At 42.0% G+C, this 22,692-nt stretch overlaps 1 protein-coding gene, 1 non-coding gene and 1 pseudogene across 2 annotated transcripts; all 3 read right to left on the reverse strand.

Moving 5' to 3' along the window:
- Positions 1–12,090: 12,090 nt before the first annotated feature.
- LOC136468300 (small nucleolar RNA snoR60) lies at positions 12,091–12,173 on the reverse strand (annotated as a pseudogene).
- Positions 12,174–12,439: 266 nt separating this feature from the next.
- Positions 12,440–12,545, reverse strand: LOC136468285 (small nucleolar RNA Z194). The gene has a single exon (XR_010761801.1). It is a non-coding gene; the product is annotated as a small nucleolar RNA Z194 (small nucleolar RNA).
- Positions 12,546–18,671: 6,126 nt separating this feature from the next.
- On the reverse strand, positions 18,672–22,649 carry LOC136462460 (luminal-binding protein 2-like). Its single transcript, XM_066461556.1, has 8 exons — positions 22,492–22,649; positions 21,460–21,727; positions 21,149–21,363; positions 20,816–21,058; positions 19,946–20,425; positions 19,684–19,838; positions 19,504–19,586; positions 18,672–19,415 (listed from the first exon to the last, which is right to left on the reverse strand). The coding sequence occupies exons 1-8, from the start codon at positions 22,538–22,540 to the stop codon at positions 18,917–18,919; spliced, it is 1,992 nt and encodes a 663-aa protein (XP_066317653.1). The 5' UTR covers positions 22,541–22,649; the 3' UTR covers positions 18,672–18,916.
- Positions 22,650–22,692: the final 43 nt, after the last annotated feature.

Here is a 22,692-nt window from a genome sequence, read left to right on the forward strand (position 1 = left end):
GTCGTTTGATCCCGATGGATTCGGAATTGAGACAATTTATTTGTCGCTCATGACGACTAATTAGCTAGCTAGGCGGGACCGATCGATGGGTGCGCGACACTTGCAGCTTAGTCGTTTAATTGGATTCTAGCTTTAGGCTGTATTAGCTGGAGAGACTGTCGATCATATTGGAGTATCTTGCTTGTCCAAGTCTCACCAGCATCAGTCAAACGGCCAGGCAAGAAATATCTATGTACTGTATGTACTATTGCTTTAAAAACTAAAACAACTTCACTATTTTAAAGCTACAGCTAAACAATTTAGTGACGCTATAGTGAAAAAACAACAATAGCTTAGCGCGGGCTATCGCCAGAAGCTATAGCCCGTTATTTAAATCCATGGTTCAAACTCACAATTTTAACCTTTATGTGTTGCTTCCTTACCTGTGTGTGCGCCTTAGAGTCACTTGTGACTGAGTGGTTGATGCATTGCTTTTGTATTAATACAGAAACAAGCTGTATTCCCGGTTGGAAAACCCCTTCAGTCCTGGTTTTCCAACCGGGAGCTCGAATCCGGGACTAAAGGGTCCCTCCTTTAGTCCCGGTTTTTCGCCCGGGACTAAAGGTTGGTAGTACCAACCGGGGCTAAAGAGGTCTCCCGGCCTGGCCACGTGGGCCGACCCTTTAGTCCCGGTTGGTATCAACCGGGACTAAAGGTTTTCTTTTTCTTTTTTTTCCGGTTGGTATTTTCAATTGATGATTCGTTTTGATTTTTTGGTTGCGTGACCTCCATCCTGTATGCATCTGTCTTGATGAACTCACTCAAGATCTTCGCCTCCGTGTATTGTGGGTACCCAAAATCCATCATCTCATCAAGCAACTCATAGTGTAAGTACAAAATGGGCGCCCCATTCTGTCAAGTCCCAGTGTCAACTCTTGAAGATTGGGTAGCTTCATGATTGCAGGAAAACTATCCTTTGTGATCTGCAACACAAGATACGTTTCCATTTTATTATTACTCCAGCACAATATGCCCTAAGCACTAACTGAATAATAAATTAGATTGAGCAAATATGTACTAGTAACTAGCAAAGGGAGTAACTGAAGCCAATTTTTTTTAGGGAAACTGAAGCCCATTTTACTCCGGTGAATTAAAGAGGAACCTGGATGTCTTATCAAATCAACAAACGTACTAGAAGGAAACAAAAGATAGAATCATCCAAGAAACAAGCAGAGCACCCAAAAAACCTGAGCGCTCACCATGGTGTAGGAGAGATCCAGGCTGGTCAGCTTCCTGCACTTGAGCGCGAGGAGCTGGATCCCCAGATCCAACACCCCAAGGCACCACTTGAGCGAGAGCTCTCTCAGCTCGGTGCACACGACGGCGACGCATCCGAGCCCCATGTCAGTGAGCGGCTTCCACCTTGCCAGCGAGAGCCTCCTGAGCCCCCTCGCCCGCCCCACCTCGGCCGCGGCGGCGTCCCCGAGGTCGACCCCATTGGAGAGGTCGAAGCGAAGGACTTGAGCGCCCGCGGGTCGGCCTGGGATCCGGAAACTGCGCTGCTTGGTTGGATCGGAAGCGGGGAGGAAGAAGGGGTATATAGGAGGGGTCCCTTTCTAGTCCCGGACGGAGTCTCCAGCCGGGAGTAGACTTTTACTCCCGGTTGGAGGGACCAATCAGGAGTAAAATTTAACATTTAGTCTCGGTTGATAGCTTCAACCGGGCTAAAGGTCCCCTGCAGTAAAAGCCTGCCGTAGCAGCCGTTGAGCAGGGACCTTTAGTCCCGGTTGGAGCTACCAACCGGGACTAAAGGTTTTTCTAGTCCCGGACGTAAAAAATACCGGGACTAAAGTCAAATTTTGAAGTGGATCAAAAGTCGTTTCTCTACCACTCTAGTGATCTTTGTAGTGTATCTTTGAAACTCAAAACGAATTCAAATGAAAAAAAATTGACCTGGAAAGTGTTAGATATCTTTGATTAGTACAACTTTGTTTAGGCAATTTCTCCATCCAAGGTCATTTAAGAAATTCATAAAAGTATTAATTTCAAAATAATGATTTTTTTTGGCGGTTCACAATAACACTTAAGGAAAATTGTATATTTGTTTGGAGGCCGAATGAAACCACCAAAGATACAAATTACCTTGGTAGTTTACTACAACTACCAAGGAAGTTATAGTTTCTTGGTGGCTGGATTTCGACACTCGAGGAAATTTTAGGCCACCAAAGAATCAAATTTCCGTTTTCTGATTGATAGTGCTATAATTAAGTAGAAGCAAGTAAAAAAGGTGATAGATAAGCTAGCTAGCACTATATATGTACAAGTAAAGTAAAGTTTCGGATCATATCGATCGGATCATTATTAGATTGATACTGAATTTCTATATATTATATCAGAAAAGATGGCAATCATGGACTCCTATCCCACTACTGCTTATTATTATATGTATACGCACGCATTTTCCATCGTTCCACAGTACAAACTAATGTTTTTTGCAGTGAAAAGAACAAGAGAGGAATTGTCACGATGCATGAATTGAAAGGGGCTTGCCGGGGCGCAGCCGCAGCTGCACGCACGAGCTTGACTAAGGGCTGCTAAGGTGGTGGTGTTTTCCAAGAAGGAGAGAGGTACGTGCGCGCGCGTGTGTGGGCATGGCGTGTGGGTCAAAGATTCGTGTGTCCCCGCTACATGACAATGCAAGGGAGGGGCCGGTTTTGCTGCTAGCTGCTGGTGTGTAGTAGTGCTGTGGCATGCATGATCCGCGTATATATCCCGATCTGATGGGAGGGGATGATGAGGACCAGCGAAACCAACGCGGCACATGAAAATATCTAGCCATCTCTGCTTGCCTGCCTTTCATCCTATATCCTATCCATCCAGATTTAATATCAGGCCTTTTATTTATTGATTTGTTCCTATCTCCAACAGTGTTGCTAGGCTTGTTTGTTTTCAATTTAATTTGTTTAATTTATCCTCTCACATCAACTAATTATGTATATACTTCTCTTGCTAGCAAAAAAAAAAAAAAGTCATTACATTCTTATGCTAGAGAACATAATCATGAGAGTTGCACGATTGTTTCTTGCATTGGCTATATGCGTGTAGATCTCTATCTATATAACTAAAAAAAGCTAATATAAGATTACTGTGCAACCGACAAGATGATCGATAACCCGTCCTCCAAAACCAGGTGCCTCTCTCTGGCAAAAATCAGTAAACACCCCACCCTCACCCCTCCCCACACACACTGGCGGAGTATAGCTGTTTGGAACGAAGGATTTTCGTAGAATGGAAGGCCTTTTTCTTGTCCAATCAAGCAAGCGAATCAAAGGTAGCAATTATATTTATATTTATATATATATACGCACGCGCACGCGCGCGGATACATACGGCTAAGGGGGTGTTTGGTTCCATGGACTAAATTTTAGTCCATGTCACATCGGACGTTCGGATGCTATTTAGGAGAACTAAATATGAGTTAATTATAAAACTAATTACATAGATGGAGACTAATTTACGAGACGAATTTACTAAGCCTAATTAATACGTCATTAGCATATATTTACTGTAGCACAACATTGTCAAATCATAGACTAATTAGGCTTAAAAAATTCATCTCGCAAATTAGCCACAATCTGTGCAATTAGTTATTTTTTTCGTCTATATTTAATACTTCATGCATGTGTCCAAACATCCGATGGGACAGGGACTAAAATTTCCCTGTAGTAACCAAACACCCCCTAAGCCGGACCACTCCGGTCGGCCCCATAATTATTCCCTTCCCGGCGGAAACCAAAACTGCATGCGGCGCAGAGACGGTGTTTCAACAAAAGATAGCACAACACATAATTTATAACAGAGGAAAAACCATGTGTTTTAGCACAAACTAGCACATGGTTGTTGGTTGCTTGCATAACACATGATTTCCAAGAGAGAAAAAAACCATGTGTTTTAGCACAAGATAGCATACGTTTTTAAAGAAGGCCCACTTAAAAAAGGAAATCTGTTATAATTTTTGTGCAACCAAAGTTGGCCCATTAACTAAAATGACAAAATGACCCATTTAACAGCAGCAACCCATAAGAGAAGCCCAAAACCATAAATACATATGAATATAACTAAAATTACAAATTGACCCATTTAACAGTAGCAGCCCATAACAAAAGCCCAAAACCATGAATACAGAGGAATATAAAGACTTGGGAGAGAAGCCAACCAGAAACAGATCTGCGTGGGGGGAAGCCTCTGCTCTGCAAAGAAGAACATGAAATTGACGCAGGGCAGGGGAAAGGGGGAGACATCAGATTGCAAAGAAGAACATGAAATTTCAAGAAGAACTAGAAGACTGATCCATACCTCATCAGCAAAGGTTAATATCCCAATCTTTTGAATCTACTTTCTGAAAAAGCAACAAAAACAATAGCAACTCAGATCAAAGACTAGGAGAATGTAGATCCATAGAAAAGACATGACATCATTGTTGCGGTACCAAACTATCAATCGCGTTCTTGTTTCCCCTCAAATAAATTGCCCAGCAGCAGCTTGAGTTGCTCGGGAGTGTGCTTCACGTATTCTCCAGGTGCTTTGCTATTCTTGATGAGAGGCCTACAAATGATCAGAAAATGATATGTTTAAGCACCATGAACATGAAGTAGAAGGAATACTGCAGGTATCATTCAGAAAAAATAGCTGATTCCTGGGCTCATAGGTTAACTTTCGACAAGTAACAAGGAGTCAGAGCAGCATACCCAAAACGTTTTATGAAAGATCGGTAGGCAGGCAACAGGATTTTAGCAACTGCGAGTCTTAGTGACTCTCGTAGCTCAGTGTCTAGAATAGACCAGCCACATTGCTTCTGGTAGATCTCTTCAAATAACACATTGAAAGACCTGAATCTGATAGCACCACAGGAAGAAACCAAAAACATGACAATACTTCACAACTTGTACAAGAAAGCAATCCTTAAATAATTATAGTATCAGACTGACCTCTCCTTCACAGCCGCTCTTGAAGCTCCACTGCTATTGCCACCATCACTTCCTACCTGACCACTACCACCTGATGAAGTCAAACCTTGACCAGAGAGGCATTGCAACACCTGTAACATTAGACCAAATAAATATAAGGTTATCCACATGGATAGTATCTACATATACTAGTTTCATTTTCCAGGTGATATTATCACATTGCATGTACAAACAGACCAAGTGGTGCTGCAAGCAATGTTGACTTGTTGAGAATAATCCTATTCCTAAACATTGCCTACTCAGTCAGGAACAAGAATTAAAAAACAACGCTAACAAGAAAATATTATCACATTTTGCTTGTGCTTGCTACAACAGCAGGGTGTGGCCCTGGTTGCTCAGTGTGCACAAGAAGCAGGTCCAGCACTTGGGGGTTCAACCAATTATTTCGATCACACCCTAGTTCCTCAACCAATTATTTGCAGAGAGCATAGTGCAAAACTGAGAGCATGAGATCACACACACATGTAGCTAGCAGAAATCAAACACACACACACACAAATCAAATTTTTTGGGCCAATTTTCTAAAAGTAATTCTACAGCCACATCAACAAGCCACTCTAAATCTTGTCCATGTTCATCAAAGAACTACTAGCTAGCTAGCTCTAGTTGCATAAGAGATGGAAAATTACAACTAAGGTACTGGTGCACACCTGAAAACCAAACAAGCAACTCCTTAAGAAAATCAAAGATGCAGAGTAGTAGCTTCTAGAACTCAGGGCCAAACTGAAAATAGCAGCCAAGCTGCTACTAGGACTGCTGTGCTATTCCTACACAAGACAAGCATAGACACACCACTCAGCAATCCTTAACTAATCCTCAACTAAAATTACAAATATATCTCTTATGCATTTGCTATATTACTATTATAATGAAATTACAGAACAAAAATAAGGAAATTGCACATTTGACATAGTGCAACTTGTACTTGCTGCTAATGCGATTATACTGTACATGTATACAATTTAAAGATCCGGATCATGCAACTTGTACACGCAAAGCAGGGCAAAGGGACAGAGATCAGATTGAAGAGGAACCACAAACCTCAACAGCCAAGGTTAGTACACCGATCATTTGAATCCAATCTCCTTGTGTGTGTTAGATGCATGGAATATTTAATGATGAGAAACCTTCTAACTGTCAAAACATGAAATCTGGATGTTACAACAGAACATGAATCTAGAAAGAAGAACAAGGAAGTAGGAAATGTCAGAGGCACAATATCAGATTTAGAATTATGAGGAAATGATTCGCCAAGAAGAAAGCAACAATGATGTAAAATTACTCCTAATTCAAAACAGTTGACACAAATAATAAATAAATGAGAATTAATGACTTCTTCATTTTCTTGCAGGTTTCAAGCTGCCACAAGCACATGTAGCTATTGGAGATCACACTGGTACACTATTGTAGAGAAATTATCATGAGCAAATATCATGCACAAAAAACAGAAAAACTTCTACATAAAATAACAAGGAGTTTAGCTTCAGGGGTCTGTATTATATTGATATGCAAGGACAAGGATAAAAATAAGATGTGTGTTGGCACAAATCAAAATTAACAAAGTTCATGAAGTGTTAACACAAATCACAAGAGACAATTTTTTTTATGAAAGGACAATGACATAAACTTGGCTTGGGCAAGCACAAACCACAATAAACAAAGGAAAATGTGAGCTAGCACAAATGACAAGGACAAAAAAGAGGTGTGTGTTGCCACAAATCACAATTAACAAAGTTCAAGATGTGTTAGCACAAATCACAAGGAACAATTTTATTCTATGAAATGGCAAGGACAAAAATTTAGTGTGTGCTAACAGAAATCACATTTTTTATCCAAACTAGAATGTAGAAGCAGCAATGATGTAACCACTTAAAACCCTATGCAAATAGAGAATAATGCAGCAAGCACTACAAGTTTGACACAGAGGAAAAAAAATAGTGCCTAGGTAAACTTACCAATTGATATGGCGGTTGTGCTCCTTTGGTACCTGAAATAAAGTCCCAGGAAATCGCTTATGAGCAGGAAAGTTTCATAACAAGACAAAAGTTTGCAAAAGTTTTTTTGAGCCTCTGCTTGGTATACTTACACATATGAGAGCAAATGTACCATCTCCTATAGGTCATCTGGTTTGAAGTCTATGTCATCATGCAGGATGTGATCGTAGTCCCCTGGCAAAAAACATGCACTTAGTTCTACCAATTCACAGAAATAAGGGAAATAATGTCTACCTAGGCTAACTTACAACAGCAGAACCAAGTTTAGTGAAATCTAGATACACACTGAAATGAGGCGACAATAGCACAAGCCATAACGAGGTGGCAACAGCAGAACCAATTTTTTTATGTTTGCTCTTATATGTATTTCAGGTGTGAAGGCCCTTAGCAGATTAAATCGAATCACAGTTGCTTTTGTGTGGTGTCATAAATGTAGGACATTTCTTATTTCAAACCAAACTAGTAACAGACCCAAAACAACACAAATTGACTACAGAGCAAATCCTAAGGCACTAAAATTGCATATGGTTACTAATAGGCAACCCCTGCAAGGAAAAGGGACATATTGCATATCCTCAACATGAAAATTGTGGGGCTGGAAACTTGCAATTTACGTCATTGTTGATTGCAATTAACTGAATGTTTTATTTGTTTTATTTTCGTGAATAGAAAAGATTAATAGGAATAGAGCACTACGACTACTATGGACAAGAATAATAAACAAAAAAAATCAGTAATATACTGTGGATGCATCTTATTTGTGCAGTAGTGCACCAGCACAACTTTAAAGTAGCTGGAGCATATTTTGCAAGCTATGTGGTTTTCTAAACTCAAAATTGAGTATTATGTATGTGAGAAAATACTCTATTGGTAGTTTCCAGATAACAAAATCAATAAGATTCAAAAATCGCCAATGAAGGTACAGGTTGGTAAACTAGATTTTATCGAGACAAGAAATGTACTCACAATTGCTTAAAATGCAGGCCTCAAAGCAGCCATCTCATAGTTGCAACAACCTATAGAATGGACATTGCAGGACATTAGCAAAGATGACAGACACCCAATGTTTAGAAGAATAGATGCAGCTGAAAATTGATGTATACAATCTTACCAAGGGACAATATGTAGTAGTAGTACATTACATCTTAACGATCTGCAGCTTGAGGATCATCATAAGTAAACTTACAATTTTTTTCAATACATATCATCACAAGCAAGCTCCATTTGATCTTGGACCTAAACGATTTGAGGTTCCCTTACCAGGAAGTATACACCATGACAGAGCAACTTCCATTGTACCAACCAACTTAGATGCATGCCTTGCTTGTTTAGCTACCTTTTCAAGGGGCAACCTAGCATCAACAGCAGCTCCAGCTACCTGTGAACCAGATAGGCCAATATCAACGTTAATAAATCTAGTACAACTTTTGTTTTTTTTTTCTCAAACAACATAGGAGAGTTGTCAGACATTTCATTAAGATATGAGAAAAATAAGGGAGAAGGCATAGGACCTATTCCCAATACACTCAACTCACACGCCCACACCTAAAAATGCTTTAATAGACGCTATGAACAAAACATGAACCGGCCAGGTTGAAGGATCAGCTGAGAGAATAATTAGATGCTAAGAACAGGAACCGGAAGTAAACATGGTGCGACACTATGAGCTGAGAGAAGCGACTCCTAGAACTGGAAGGAATGACAGGGTCGCAACAACCACCAAATAATGTAGCAGATTACAAAAAGTAACGAAATTATAAATAGGACAATAGGAAGAGAGTAATTATTCTTGGCATCATAAGTTATTCTTATTAACAATGCACAGATCTCAGCATGTAAATAAAACTAAGCCATCCTGACATCATATACTAACAAATTCTATAGTGAATAACAAAAAAAAAACAAATTCTATAGTGAATAAAAATAAGCCATCCTAAGGTCATCTTTTTTATACTGGAGTGAGTAATATTTAGTATGGATAACAAAAAATTTAATCAACTCACAGAGGCTTTAAGAACAACACATAACTGAAATATTGAATCCAATAATAGTATTCTCTTTAGCTCGTGAGACACAAAAGGACAATTGGTACTATACTATCCATACTCAAATGGTTTAAACGAATCAAAAACAATCGTGCAATACAAACAAGAAGCCCTCCTTGGATATAGAAAAGCATGGATTGACAGAAATGGACCTGAACCATAGTTCAAATTACCCAACTCATACATCATACATGCACATGGCAAACTGTGCATGTACATGAAACACCATATGACAGAACACACAATGATGTCAATTTATTATCAATAAAATTGAGAAAATTAGAATGGTCCAAACAGATCTCAAATCATCACAAGATACAATGGGAGAATCTTTCTCTATATAAAGAAGTGGCTATTAGTATCTGCTTATAGAAAGGCACCCCAAGTAAAGCTCAAGAAGACTTACAGAAAGGTTCTCTAATGCATCTGAACTGTTCAGGATAGATATCTGCATGGGTAATTGAACAAATTCCAGATATCAATGTGAAAGCATGGAGGTCCTGATGCCAAGTACTTCTTTCTGAATATCACAGAAAATAAGAATGGAAAGAAGGTGCCATGTTCTTCTAAAATCTGTTGCTCCAGAAATGTAAATTCCTTGGGTTTTACTTTCCTTGATCTACAGGTTGTCTTTGGACAAGTCAAGAAGGTCCCTGAGATATGAATAGATAAAAATTGATCCTCTCCATAGCAGCACTTTAAAAAACATTTCTAGAGAGGAAGTATGGGAAATTCTCTACCAAATACTCACCTCACTTTTTCCAAATATATCTCCACATGAGACATGGTAAATAACTTATTTTACTATTCAGCTTCAGTAAACCTAACAACTAAGGGGGAAAACTAGCAATGTGGATGCTAAATCAGCATGAGGCTGGTATGTTACCATTGACAACTTCACAGTCCATGTGCTTGTTGATGATCCTAAACATACAAAAAGCTCATCCACAATTCGTTGTACTAGTCCAGTTTTCTATTCACTGCAATGCAAGATGCTTGGCCCCTATGTTACATTCAAAATTATATAAATGTGCAAGGTCAAGGTAGAAGAGACATGATCAGTAATTATCCCATAAACTAAAGCTCAAGGACATTTAATTTACCTCCATGCTCTATGTCTTTCCCGCCCCAGTCTAGACACAAGCAAATTTGAAAAATGTCATTATGGTTAAAAGTTGATCACTAAGACATTGATCATATAGGTGCACCACAAATTATGACTGCATATAGTAAATTGGAAAGTTGCAATACGGCGAGCATTGCTTTGAGGAAAAAGTGGATACACATATACATCATGTGCAGTAAAATAAGTGTACTACTATCAAATGGTCAATCAGGGTACAGAGTGTATGTGTATGGAGCAATAGATACCTGACCATAAGTAATTATAGTCCCACTTATTCCATTGATGGCATATGTTTCTAGAATATAGAAAATGTCTATTAGATAATCTAGTTATGATAAGAGTGCAGTGATCAAAAACAACTTTGACTATCTTGAAGAACAAATCTAGAATGGAACAAAAAAAAACAAAACTGGACACAATGGGCACAACAAGGAATTTCTAGACATCAGACTGTTGCGCGTCTTCATAGAACACCTTGTCAAAACTGAATATGACATCTTCTTCCCTCTCATCCTGATTCAAGAGTTTGCCAACACATTAGAAGCAGAAGCATTGAAATGTCACACCACACCAACAAGATCACAGGGAAAATGATGATAAACGCTTACAAAGATTTTTAATCTTAGTCTCCTACCAGGAAATAAGTCAATTGGCCTACTGTTAGTTTGTTGCACATAATTTTTTTACTCTGTACTGATGGCTTCGCCTTATTATTTCTACTTAGCTATCTATTCGGTGGCTGCAGTGTGAAAGCAGAGTGCAACAGATATTAGGAAATGCAGTAGTAGCATCCAAAATCAAATTGGATAGCACCCCTAGAATGCCAACAGAGAGAGAGGAGTGTGAGAGGCAGGCAATGACTAGGTGTTGGAGAAAAAGACAGGCCATGACAGAATGAGGTGAGTGACATGTAATGGGTGAATGAAGCATTGAAGCTTGTTCGGGTAACTGAATGAAGAGAAACTCCCATGTCCTCCAACAAATCCATGGACTGACAGAATGTAGATCCCTCCCATGTCCTCCTACCTTCAGAAAATACTTTCCTGCACCACACACTAACACAAACAACGCCACACTTGAGTCTTGCTTTAGAGGACTCCTTGCTTTAACCTTGCCGCTAAGACCTCCTGGTTTGCCCAATCCATGCTCGCTCCCTCCGATGCACTCTTGTTCCATTTGCTCAAATCAATGTGTGCACTACCACAACCTAGGCTCTAGATCTGCTCAACCCGAAATTGAATCGGAAATTGATTCTGCAACAGAGGGCGAACTCCTCTCCTTGCTCATAGATCTCATCCCAACAGCACACCAGAACAAGCTCCTCACACCAGAGGAAGAATCAAGCACCATATCAGGAAGGGGATCTAGCAAATCCACACCACATTAGGAAAGGAGATCGGATAAATCATGCAACCGATGAGGAACATAGATACAAAGAGGAAGAACAAGGACGAATCACGCACCAGAGGTCCCAGCCGTGTTGTCCTACATGGCACGGAGGAGCATCTGGAGGAGTCGTTGGTGGTGGAACGTGGGCGTGGAGGTCGACGCGTCCAGCGGCGAGCGCGACCTGCATGGCCTTGAGGTCCGCATGGAGGTTCCACACAATGAAACAATCAAACAATAGAAATGAATCAGTCCTTTGTTCCATCCTCATTCTAAAATGAGGAGGAGGCGACCGACAGGCGGAAACAATAGAAACAATCAAACACGGAAAGGGGTTCCACACCCTATATTCAACCTTTGTTCCATCCTCATTCTAAAATGCCCAAACAATCAAACAATAGAAATAAATCAGTCCTACAACAGATTTTCAATTGATGAGTTTTAGAAACTACGACATTGTGAATATTCAGAGCAGTACTTTATCCCAGAAATGGAAAGGGAAACAAATAAATATATATATCATTGGGCATTAGCGCATCAGAAACTCGAATTTGCATCATCCATTTAGATGTCCTAAAGGGGAATCTGAGTAACCGAGTAAGATCATCATTTATAGAGCTGCAAGCCCAGAATGTTGTCACAAGATAACAGTCCAATACTTAGTTAGATTAACGCTAATGAGTTGGCAGAAACCGAAAGTCTACTTTTTTATATATAACATTATTGCCTGTGCTAACGCTAAGGTTCTCCCATTACTTAAACCAAAAGGAAACTAAAAAAACTGATCCAAATATCTTCTAGTTAAGATTTTTATCTTCACATGGCCGAAAGAAGAAAAATCTAACACAAAATCGAAGAAAAAATCAGAACAAACTCTTGATCTGTAGTTTCAGATTGAAAACCACAAAAGCTATGATAATATAGCTTTCCATCACTGGTATAAGTGGAATAAAAGCGCTTGAGGTAATTGTTTCATCATCAATCAGCCAGCTCAAGAGTTGACAAATTGTACTCCAGAACCATCCAATCAGTATTTTAGTACCACATAGGTGCCGAAAATGAACAGATTTAACACTACAAACAACAGACCAGCAACACACTGCATGGATCTACGAAAAAAACATGTGTAAAATTCCATGTCAAGTAATATAACAATATGCAGTCAGGCTACACAGTCAACTCTAGGATCTCATTGCCATTTCCTTCATGGACTCGAACCACAAATACATCCAACATACCATCAAATCCTAGAACAATCAATCAAACAACTACAGAACCAGATCTACTGAACCAATGACCCCCAACAACAGAGTTCAAATCAAGGGACAACGCGCACCGTACCAAGGTACCTGCTGACCTCTAGCAATGGCGCCCTGCGCCCTCGTCGTTGGAGACGACCGCCGCCCGCGCTGCTCGGGAGAGCTCGTCCAGGCACGACCTGTGCCGCCGCTCGGGTACCTCGTCCGGTCGCGACCCGCGCCGCCGCTCGGGGACCTCACACGGGCCCTCGCCGACCGCGGCCATGGAGGACTGCCCTGCCGTGGCCTTCGGTAGGTGGGCGTCGTGCCCGGAAATGTGCGCCGCTGCGCCTGGGCGAGAAGAGGATAGAGGAAGGGGAAAGGTTGCAGCCGGTCTCACCCACTGTAGAAGTGAGTCGATGCGTGGCCTTAAGGTCCGCATGGAGGTCCGCAGGTCAGAGAAACAAAATAGAAACGCCTCATCGAACGACCCAGGAGACACGCGCGAGACGATCCGACGGACTAAAAATCCATGTGTCAACAAACCAAGAAACACACATATGTTGTATAACATTCCTGGTTTCGATAACCCCTTTGGCCCTATTCACTTCTCTTATAATCCGTCTTTTTCAGCTTGTTTTTTCAGTCGGAACAATGTTTTTTCTCTCACAACAAATCATCCGGAACAGTATTTCGGCTTGTTTTTTCAGCGAAGCGAACGGGGCCAAAATGGCATGACGCCGTCGTCCATCCGATCCAGGACGAGTGGTATGGATGGAATCTATGGAGGGTTTACACGTCCCACACTAGCTACGTCGAGATCCGAGATTACGGTCTCTTTGTTTGGAAGAACGACGAGTGCACCAGACAAAGCTGTAGGTGTCTCTCTCTCTCTCCATCGCACACCACACACCCTTTGTCCTCGTTCGTCTTGCTAGCTCTAGCTAGTAGGAGAGACCAGCTTATATAGTCACCAAAGTCACGATCGAGCGTGTGCGTTGTCGTCACTGATCTATCCGTATACATACATAGTTACATACACATGGTCTCACTCAGTCACACAATCGATCTCCTCCATCGATCCACCAGGCATTTTTGCGTTTGCGTGTGTGACACTATCTCAGGCCGTATTTGGATACAATTAAGGACTTGTTTGATACTTAAGAGCTAATTATTAGCTAGCTAAAAATTAGTTAAAATTAGTCCTATCACATCCCAGCAGGAGAGATAATAGGTGAACGAACTATCTTTTGCTAAGCCTTCAACTAGTTGTTAGTTAACCCCAGCTAATTTGCAATAATTTCGGTCTCAACCAGTAACTAGCCTTAACTGATCTAGCTAAATAGACCCTAAAAATTGATTGTAGCTTGCTCACCACGGTAATCCCGCCAAATGGTGTCATGGTGCATGTGATTTATCTCTATGTCACTCGTTACAGAGCTAAGAATTGAATTGAACTAACAATCGACGGTGCCGTCTCACAGAAAAATCAACAATTCCCTCTGCCTTGCCGCACGGTCTAAGGAAGCAGAACCAGCCAAGGCCTCAACAAAGAAACTGTTGATGCTCTCTCCCCATCCTAGTTTTGTTTCAAACCATCCTACGCTTTGACCAACCTAATCTGTCTATGCTAATCTATACATATATACCTAATAATATTAGAAAGAAAAATTTTCTCTGTTCCAAATTTTCATCATTTACTCCTTTTCCAAGAAGAGAGAAGAGGGTTCTAGCTCTAGCTCTGGCTCTGGCGTGGGTGCTGGAGAGAATCGTTCCGAGGGTGTTTCACGAAAAATACCATTATTGGTTCGATGCTTGATCTCGTGTGTACTACTGTAAAAGAGTTTGCACAAACCAAACATAGAACTATGCATTACTAGATGGAGTCCACTTACTAATGCGCCCCAAAGAACACCAAATTACATTCACTTTTGCAGTCTTTATCTTATGTTGTATAACCCTTATTGTAATGTCTGCTTTGTGCAAGCAACCAATCATGTCCTATAAATTTGTCAAAGCCAAACTACTATAAGTTTAACCAAATTTGATATATCAAATTAGGGATTTGCTAAAATTCAGGTGCCTGAATTTTAGTTTTCTTTCAGGCGATGGTTATTGCATATATTTTATACTAAAATTACAGATTTTGTTTATCGCAATTCACTACACCATAACACCGCATCACCGTTAGATGTCTGACGCTAAAAATTATATTTATCGATGAATGATCTGTCGCTAAAGATTACTCACAGATCATCTGTCGTTGTTTCCTCGTTTACCGATTCACTATCTGTCGGTATAGATAGGTATATTTATCGTCATGCGGTCTGTCGCTAAAACCGCTTATATCGTCATGCGGCCTGTCGCTAAAAAAATGGTTCCGCATTAGCCCAACTCGCTATTTTAGCCCAGCCCATGAACACAGAAGAACCCAGGCTCTATTTCTCCCCTGAACCCTAAACACTACAAGGCCCAGTTCGAGCCCGTTAGAAAGTAAACCCTAAACTCAGCATCTCCATCCTCCCAGTAGCCGCCAGCACCACTCCCTCTTTGTCTCTCTCCCATCTAGCTCTCCACCACCGAGTTCGACGCCCCTCCACCGCTCCTCCCCCGTCCTGCACCTCCTCCTTGTTGGGGGTGCTACGGACGGTGCGGATGACGCTCCCATGAGCCGCTCGCGCCTTCATCGATGGAGGGCACACGTTGGGGCGGGCTGGCGCATGTGGGGGAGGGCGGCGGTGGTGGCTGGGACACGCTTGTGAGGCCATGTGCCTATGGCCGAACCTGAGAAGCTTTTGCAGCCCAAGAAGAGCTACAGCGGTGGTAGATCTAGAGGTTAAAGCTGAATGGAGCCACCACAACACCACCGCAGCATCCACGCCTCTCCGTCTCAGGTTTCTTTCCTTGCTGTCTAGCTAGCTCATATTTTAGTTTCCATCTTCACATTTGGTTTTTATTAGGTAGAGTGTGTAGATATGAACGTATTATATACTCTGCTTGCGCATACCAGCATATGTGCTGGGGTGAAATCTTCTATTGTTTTCTAGCACTAATTATAGAACAGAATAGAATAGATGCGCATGGTGTGGATACGTGCTCTGCAGTTCTTGATTTCTCCCATCGCTGCTCTGCTTTGCAACCCAAAACTTAAACTTATATGAATTTACCTATTTATGCTTAGGTTGTTGTTGTCCAACATGTAGGGAGCTAGCAGAGGCAACCACGGAGCTCACAGTACACGCCACTACAGGATAAGGACCCGTCCTCATGTTTAGGCCAAAGAGAACTAGGACGTGGCTAGGCTCTGTGGTGAGTTGGATTGCTCTAACACTGTAATCAGATTTTTGTCAATTGCTAGCACATAAATGATTGATTTATGCAGTTCAATATTCAATTCAACAATCTTATGTAGTTATGTGATATATAAACTATTTTGTGATATATAGACTATGTGATGCACACTGTTGCAATAGATCCTAGTTTGTTTTCCTTTACATGGGCTGCAATTGCATATTTTTCAGTGAGAAAAAAGCTTCATGAAAACTTGAGATAGGAGCTGTGATAAGAAAATTGAGATAGGAGCTAGTGACATATGTACAATTTGTAGGCAAAAATTGTCCTGGCCTTGAGATAGGAGCTATGATAAATTTTTATTTATTTTTTATTCATTTAAACTATCTCGTTGAACCCAGGAGATATGACGAGGTCTAATTTGCATGTGTTTGTATCGCAACATTAGGTTGAGTAGCACAAGTGTTAATTGACTAGTTAGGTTTCTTTGGAGCATCTATTTACTACATGATTTGACTTGCTCGGCACATAAGTAAGCTTCAAAGATACAGAAAGTCCCAATATGAGGCCTTCAATTTTTCTCTAAGTACCAATCTACATACACATTATTTAAGATCCAATTAATTTAACAAAAAATGAAGCATAGTAACTTTACTTGATCATGATCTATGTTAACATGTTACAATTGCATATTAGGTTTTGGTTTCAGGGTCTACTACAGTGCTAGTTAGCAAGTTTGTGGATGATTTGTCACTCAAAGCTAATTTAGGTGCTAGTCTATCTCTTTTGGATACAGGTAGCTGATACTGTAGACTTATCATTGATGAATCATTGATTCATATTTGTAATGGCTGACCATATATGTATGTCTTAGTGAGTGTTTGGACTTGGTCATGAATGAATCTATTTGTATGAGAAACGTGCACAATGATGTTACTTTTGTATTAATTTACAACCAAATGACATTTTATTTTTTTAAATGCATTTAAATGATCTCGTCAAACCATCAGTGGCTAAAAACATTTGTAACTTCAAATTGTCTGTCACAATAGAGTATTGGCAGGCTATCTGTCGCTAAAGAGTAGCAGCATACTATCTGTCGCTAAAAAAATTCAGGGTAACGGACTACCTGTCGCTAAAAATACTGTCTATCGCTAAAGATTTTTAGCGACAAGACTTACACCGTCTGTAGAAGTCTGTCGCTATAACTTTTTAGCGTCAGATTGTCTATCGCTATAGCCACTTTTAGCGTCAGACCGTCCATCGCTAATCTTGATGCTTTGGTGTAGTGAATTCTGTAGGCAGAAACTGCAATTTTTTGTACCGAGAATAAAAGTCCGTTAGACAAAACCACAAACGCGATAAAATCTGATTTATATTGGCACAAAGACAATTAATAATTTACAATTATTTTCTATAGGAAGACAAGGACAAAAGTTTAATATGTTATGACACAAAGACAAATAACAAATCATAAAGGTAACTATTTACTTGTACTAGTTAGTGGTACAAAAGTGTTGCCTGAAATCATTTTAAAATTCAGGCACCTGAAATATAGGAGAAGTGATCAAATTAGTACCATTCGATTTGTTATCTAATATATAGTTTCACAATAATATATCTGTCTGGTGTGTTATAGATGTCAATATTAATTTCTCTCTATGAACTCAAATCAAACTTGTAATAATTTGACTTTGATGACCAAACTAATCGTAAGATTCTTTCTCTCTATGATGGAGTGAGTACGTCCTCTAGTCGACCAAACTTGTAATGCGTTGGAAGAATGAGCGCAGGGACAAAGCTGCCTCTCCATCGCGCACACACCTGTCCTAAGCTCGTTCGTCTTATTACTATACTATGGTCAGAGATCCGATTTTCTTGTGGTAATGTGGTGCTCATTGTCTCAAAAAATCGATGGATCCACCGGGGCATTGCTTTTGCGTGTGGGACTCAGCTAGGAGCTAGCAGGACCGACTATCAACTTTCCGTTCCAAATTGTATCTAGTTTTGCTCTGAATCTATTTTTCCTAACTTTTTTTTACCAAGTTCACAGGAAACTATATTAGCAACTAACGCAATATCTAGTATCAACACATATTTCATGAATAAATTTAATTTAATTAACGAAACATATTTGATATCGTAGATACTGGGTGTAAAAGTTCGGTCAAAATTAGGACGCCGCCAGAGTGACCTACAACAATGACTAGAAAATGAAGTGGGCAAGCCCGGAGACATGCATGGAGAGGTTGACGAATGCATGTATATAATACAAGCATATATATTGAGGGAATATCGTTGTGTTTCTTGTGGACGGCAAACCGAACGTCGAAGAATTTCAACTAGCCTAGCCCAGCCCAGAACAAAGGCAGCCCCGTTCAGTTTCCAGATCAATTCGCCTGGGCCACCTCATCAGAGGCCCCAATCTCATCTCCTCCTCATGGGCTAGCGTTGAGGCCCCAATCTCACAGAAGCAGTCAAGCACATTTTTTTCTCTCTCTCGGCTTGGCTGAGGCGCGGAGCAATCTATTTTGCACCATTTCATTACCATTATTAACTAGGAATAGAAAAGGGAAACACAAGTCTTCAAAGTGCATCTTCTTTTTCACATAAAATTCCAATGCGAATCCTCTAACAAGAACAATCACAAGGAAGTAGAAAAAAAAAAACGGTTCTACGCTCAGCACGGCTAATGGCAGAGCAGCACGAAGATTAGTTTTTGTCCGCAGAGATGAAACCCACCGTCCAGAGTCACCCACCAGATGCCCCTCCCACCCTAACCACCATTACAAAATTTGGCTTGGCTCCCGTCACTCCACGTCGCCACCATCTACAGCTCGTCGTGGTCGTCGTCGACGCCACCCTCGGAGTCACCGCCAGGGGCGCCACCCGACCGCTGGTACACGGCCGAGACGATGGGGTTGCACACGGCCTCCACCTCCTTGAGCTTCTCCTCGTAGTCCTCCTTCTCGGCCGACTGGTTGTCGTCCAGCCACTCCAGCGCCTCCTTGAGGGCCTCCTCCACCTTCTCCTTCTCCTCCGCCTCCAGCTTGTCGGCGAGCTTGTCCTTGTCGCCCACCGTGTTCTTCATGTTGTACACGTACGTCTCCAGCTGGTTCCGGGCGTCGATCTGCTCCTTCACCTTCTTGTCCTCCTCCGCAAACTCCTCCGCCTCCCGCACCATGCGGTCGATCTCCTCCTGGCTCAGGCGGCCCTTCTCGTTCGTGATCGTGATCTTCTCCGACTTGCCGGTGCCCTTGTCCTCCGCCTTCACGTTCAGGATACCGTTGGCATCCACCTCGAAGGTCACCTCAATCTGGGGAGTGCCCCTGCAGAATTCGTTCACAAAGTAGCATTGGTCAGACAACAACGGATTATGATTGGTTCAACAAAAAGAGGGTAGTAGCAGCAACGCACCTTGGAGCTGGTGGAATGCCAGAGAGGTCGAACTTGCCGAGAAGACGGCAGTCCTTGGTCATGCTGCGCTCACCCTCGAAGACCTGTATGGATCACAAACAAAACAGGTCATTACTACCAAGCTCGCAACTGATTATGGAGATTCCAGCAGAGAGGGGAGAGCAGGCTGCAAGTCAATACCTGGATGGAGACAGTGGTCTGCTGGTCCTGGTAGGTGGTGAACACCTGCGACTTCTTGGTCGGGATGACAGTGTTCCTTGGGATCAACTTGGTCATGACTCCACCGACGGTCTCAATACCCAGGGTGAGGGGAGCCACATCAAGAAGGAGGATATCTGCACCAAGGCAAAAAATCACACTCATGTAAGCAGGATGATCACTTACAACAACAACAACAAAAACAGCTAGCAGTAGGGAAAGAGCACAAAGACATGAGCCGAACCTTTGGTCTCGTCACCACCCTCGCCGCTCAAGATGCTTCCCTGCACTGCAGCACCAAAGGCAACAGCCTCATCAGGGTTGACACCCTTGTTGGGCTCCTTGCCATCAAAGTAGTCCCTCAGGAGCTGCTGGACCTTGGGAATCCTGGTGCTTCCACCAACCAGGACAATCTCGTGGATCTGGCTCTTCTGAAGGCCAGCATCCTCCATGGCCTTCTTAACAGGGCCCATGGTCTTGCGGAACAGATCGTTGTTCAGCTCCTCAAACCTGGCACGGGTCAGCGGCTCCGAGAAATCAGTCCCATCAAAGAGGGACTCGATCTCAACGCGGACCTGGTGCTGGTTGCTGAGGGCTCTCTTGGCACGCTCAGCTTCCCTCCTCAGCTTTCCAAGAGCACGGTTGTCCTTGCTGATGTCCTTGCTGTACTTCTTCTTGATCAACTTGATGAAGTACTCCATGATCCTCTGGTCAAAGTCCTCACCTGAATGAAGAGATGATACAGTTCAGTCATAAATAGGCACGTAACAGTGTTAGCTCACAGGAAATGTGATTATGCATGAAATATATCAACAGTAAAAGCAAGTGTGTCCATGTAACTCCTAATGACAAGTAAATATACAGTGCAGATTCAATGTATGGATGATGAATCCATTCATCTAAAAAAAGTGCACGCATCATAAACTTGAATGCAGACAGCCTGTGCAATTCTATCAATATATCTGGCACCATAGCCATTCAGATTCAGATCAATGAATCCTATGAATATATGGCATCATCATCAGACAATAAGGTGATAGTACAATAAGCAGAAGTATTGTATTGCCTAAGTGCATCGGATAGCTAGAAAGCTTTAATGAGAAAATTCTCTTACCTCCAAGATGGGTGTCACCGTTGGTGGCCAGCACCTCAAAGACACCGTTGTCAATGGTCAAGATACTGACATCAAAAGTACCACCACCAAGGTCAAAGACAAGGATGTTCTTCTCGCCACCCTTCTTGTCCAAACCGTAGGCAATAGCAGCAGCAGTTGGCTCATTGATGATCCTAGCAACATTGAGGCCGGCAATAACACCGGCATCCTTGGTTGCCTGCCTCTGCGCATCATTGAAGTACGCTGCAAAAAGACACAACATAAAGAAGTCAGCCACCACATTTTTACATAACAACCACTAGAGGTAACCAGCAGAATCGTTCAGTTACTAACCAGGGACAGTGACGACAGCATCGTTGATCTTCTTGCCAAGGTACGCCTCAGCAGTATCCTTCATCTTGCCAAGAATCATGGCACTGATCTCCTCGGGACTGAAGACCTTGTTCTCCCCATCCTTGATCTTGACCTGAATGTAGGGCTTGCCATCCTTGTTAATAATCTTGTAGGGAACAAGTTTCATGTCCCTCTGGACTTCCTTGTCCTCAAACCTAAACAATGGGCATTACAGTTAGGAGTTAGGACACCAGACATAATCCACAGCAAGAAGAAATACGATAGAAGTAACTGTGCGAGAGGGGTATTACTTTCTTCCGATGAGACGCTTGACGTCAAAGATGGTCCTCTCAGGGTTGACGGCTGCCAGGTTCTTGGCAGCCTCACCGATGAGCCTCTCGCTATCGGTGAAGGCAACCCATGAGGGTGTGATACGGTTACCCTGGTCATTGGCGATGATCTCGACATGACCATTCTTGTACACACCGACACAGGAGTAGGTGGTACCGAGATCGATACCGATCACGGTCCCGAGCTTCTTGGTCTCCTCCTTAGCAACTGAAAACGCGAACAGGGATCCTGCATATATACAGAAGAATAATGATTAAGCGACACTGATCATGTTTATCCCTGAAGTCACCAGCACATATGCAGCAGCAAATGAAATGTAATTGAGGCAGCATTAACATCAGTAAAGAGTCAATTCAAACACACTACAATAATTGCACTGAACCTGGATGCTTCAGGTAATCTAATCTATATATAAAAAAACTAGACACCTACATTTAGTTCAATTATAAATTATAAATTATAAATTTAATAACTGGATGTTTAGGACATGAAATGAGAATCACACAGTCTGCTCCGTACCATTACATTCTCTTCTAATACCATGATCCTGACCGAACCAATCACAGATCGAGGCAGTAATGAAGCCTATGAAATGAAGTCTGAAACCGCTAGCTAATGTGTGGACTCAGTCGGAGTGAACGTTACTCAGTTTCAGGGGGAGAGAGAAAAAAACTGCATCAACTGCATCCCTTGGTCTCGGATGGGTACTTACCAATTAGATCAAGGAAATACTACCTAGAAACAGTCTAAATATTAGATCACATGAACACTCTACGGTGTCCCGTCATCGCTAGCACCCGCTCCTCAATTCATGATCCGAACATAATATCAAACGCAGATCGAGCGCGAGCCATCTCAGGGCACTATCAAATCTAACCCCAGCCCCAGAGATCTCATCTCACATCTCACAATAATATAAAACAAACAAACAAACAAACAAAAACCTCAGAGAAACCGAACCGCACGAGACGATGGGATCGCATGGTAGGTACCTGCGAGCAGGACGCCGAGCAGGAACGCGGATCCGCGAACCCGATCCATGGCCGGCAACACCAGCACCACCTCAACGCTGCACGCGATCCCCCTCTCCTCCTCCTCGCCTTCTGGAAGCTCCTGGATCGATCCTTGGTTTCCAACTGCTGGCTGTCGAGTCGAGTCTGTCTGATGGAGGTGGTGGAGAGACGGGGACGGGT

This window comes from Miscanthus floridulus, chromosome 7, assembly GCF_019320115.1.
Source record: "Miscanthus floridulus cultivar M001 chromosome 7, ASM1932011v1, whole genome shotgun sequence".
Classification (NCBI taxonomy): Eukaryota; Viridiplantae; Streptophyta; class Magnoliopsida; order Poales; family Poaceae; genus Miscanthus; species Miscanthus floridulus.

Bases quoted from the DNA above. Each gene is read 5' to 3' on its own strand.
- LOC136462460 (XM_066461556.1), bottom strand. From the start codon at position 22,540: ATGGATCGGGTTCGCGGATCCGCGTTCCTGCTCGGCGTCCTGCTCGCA. The intron at 21,728-22,491 runs GTACCTACCATG...GTATATATGCAG, and splicing joins GCTCGGCGTCCTGCTCGCAG to GATCCCTGTTCGCGTTTTCA. The intron at 19,587-19,683 runs GTATTGACTTGC...TGATCCATACAG, and splicing joins AGACCACTGTCTCCATCCAG to GTCTTCGAGGGTGAGCGCAG.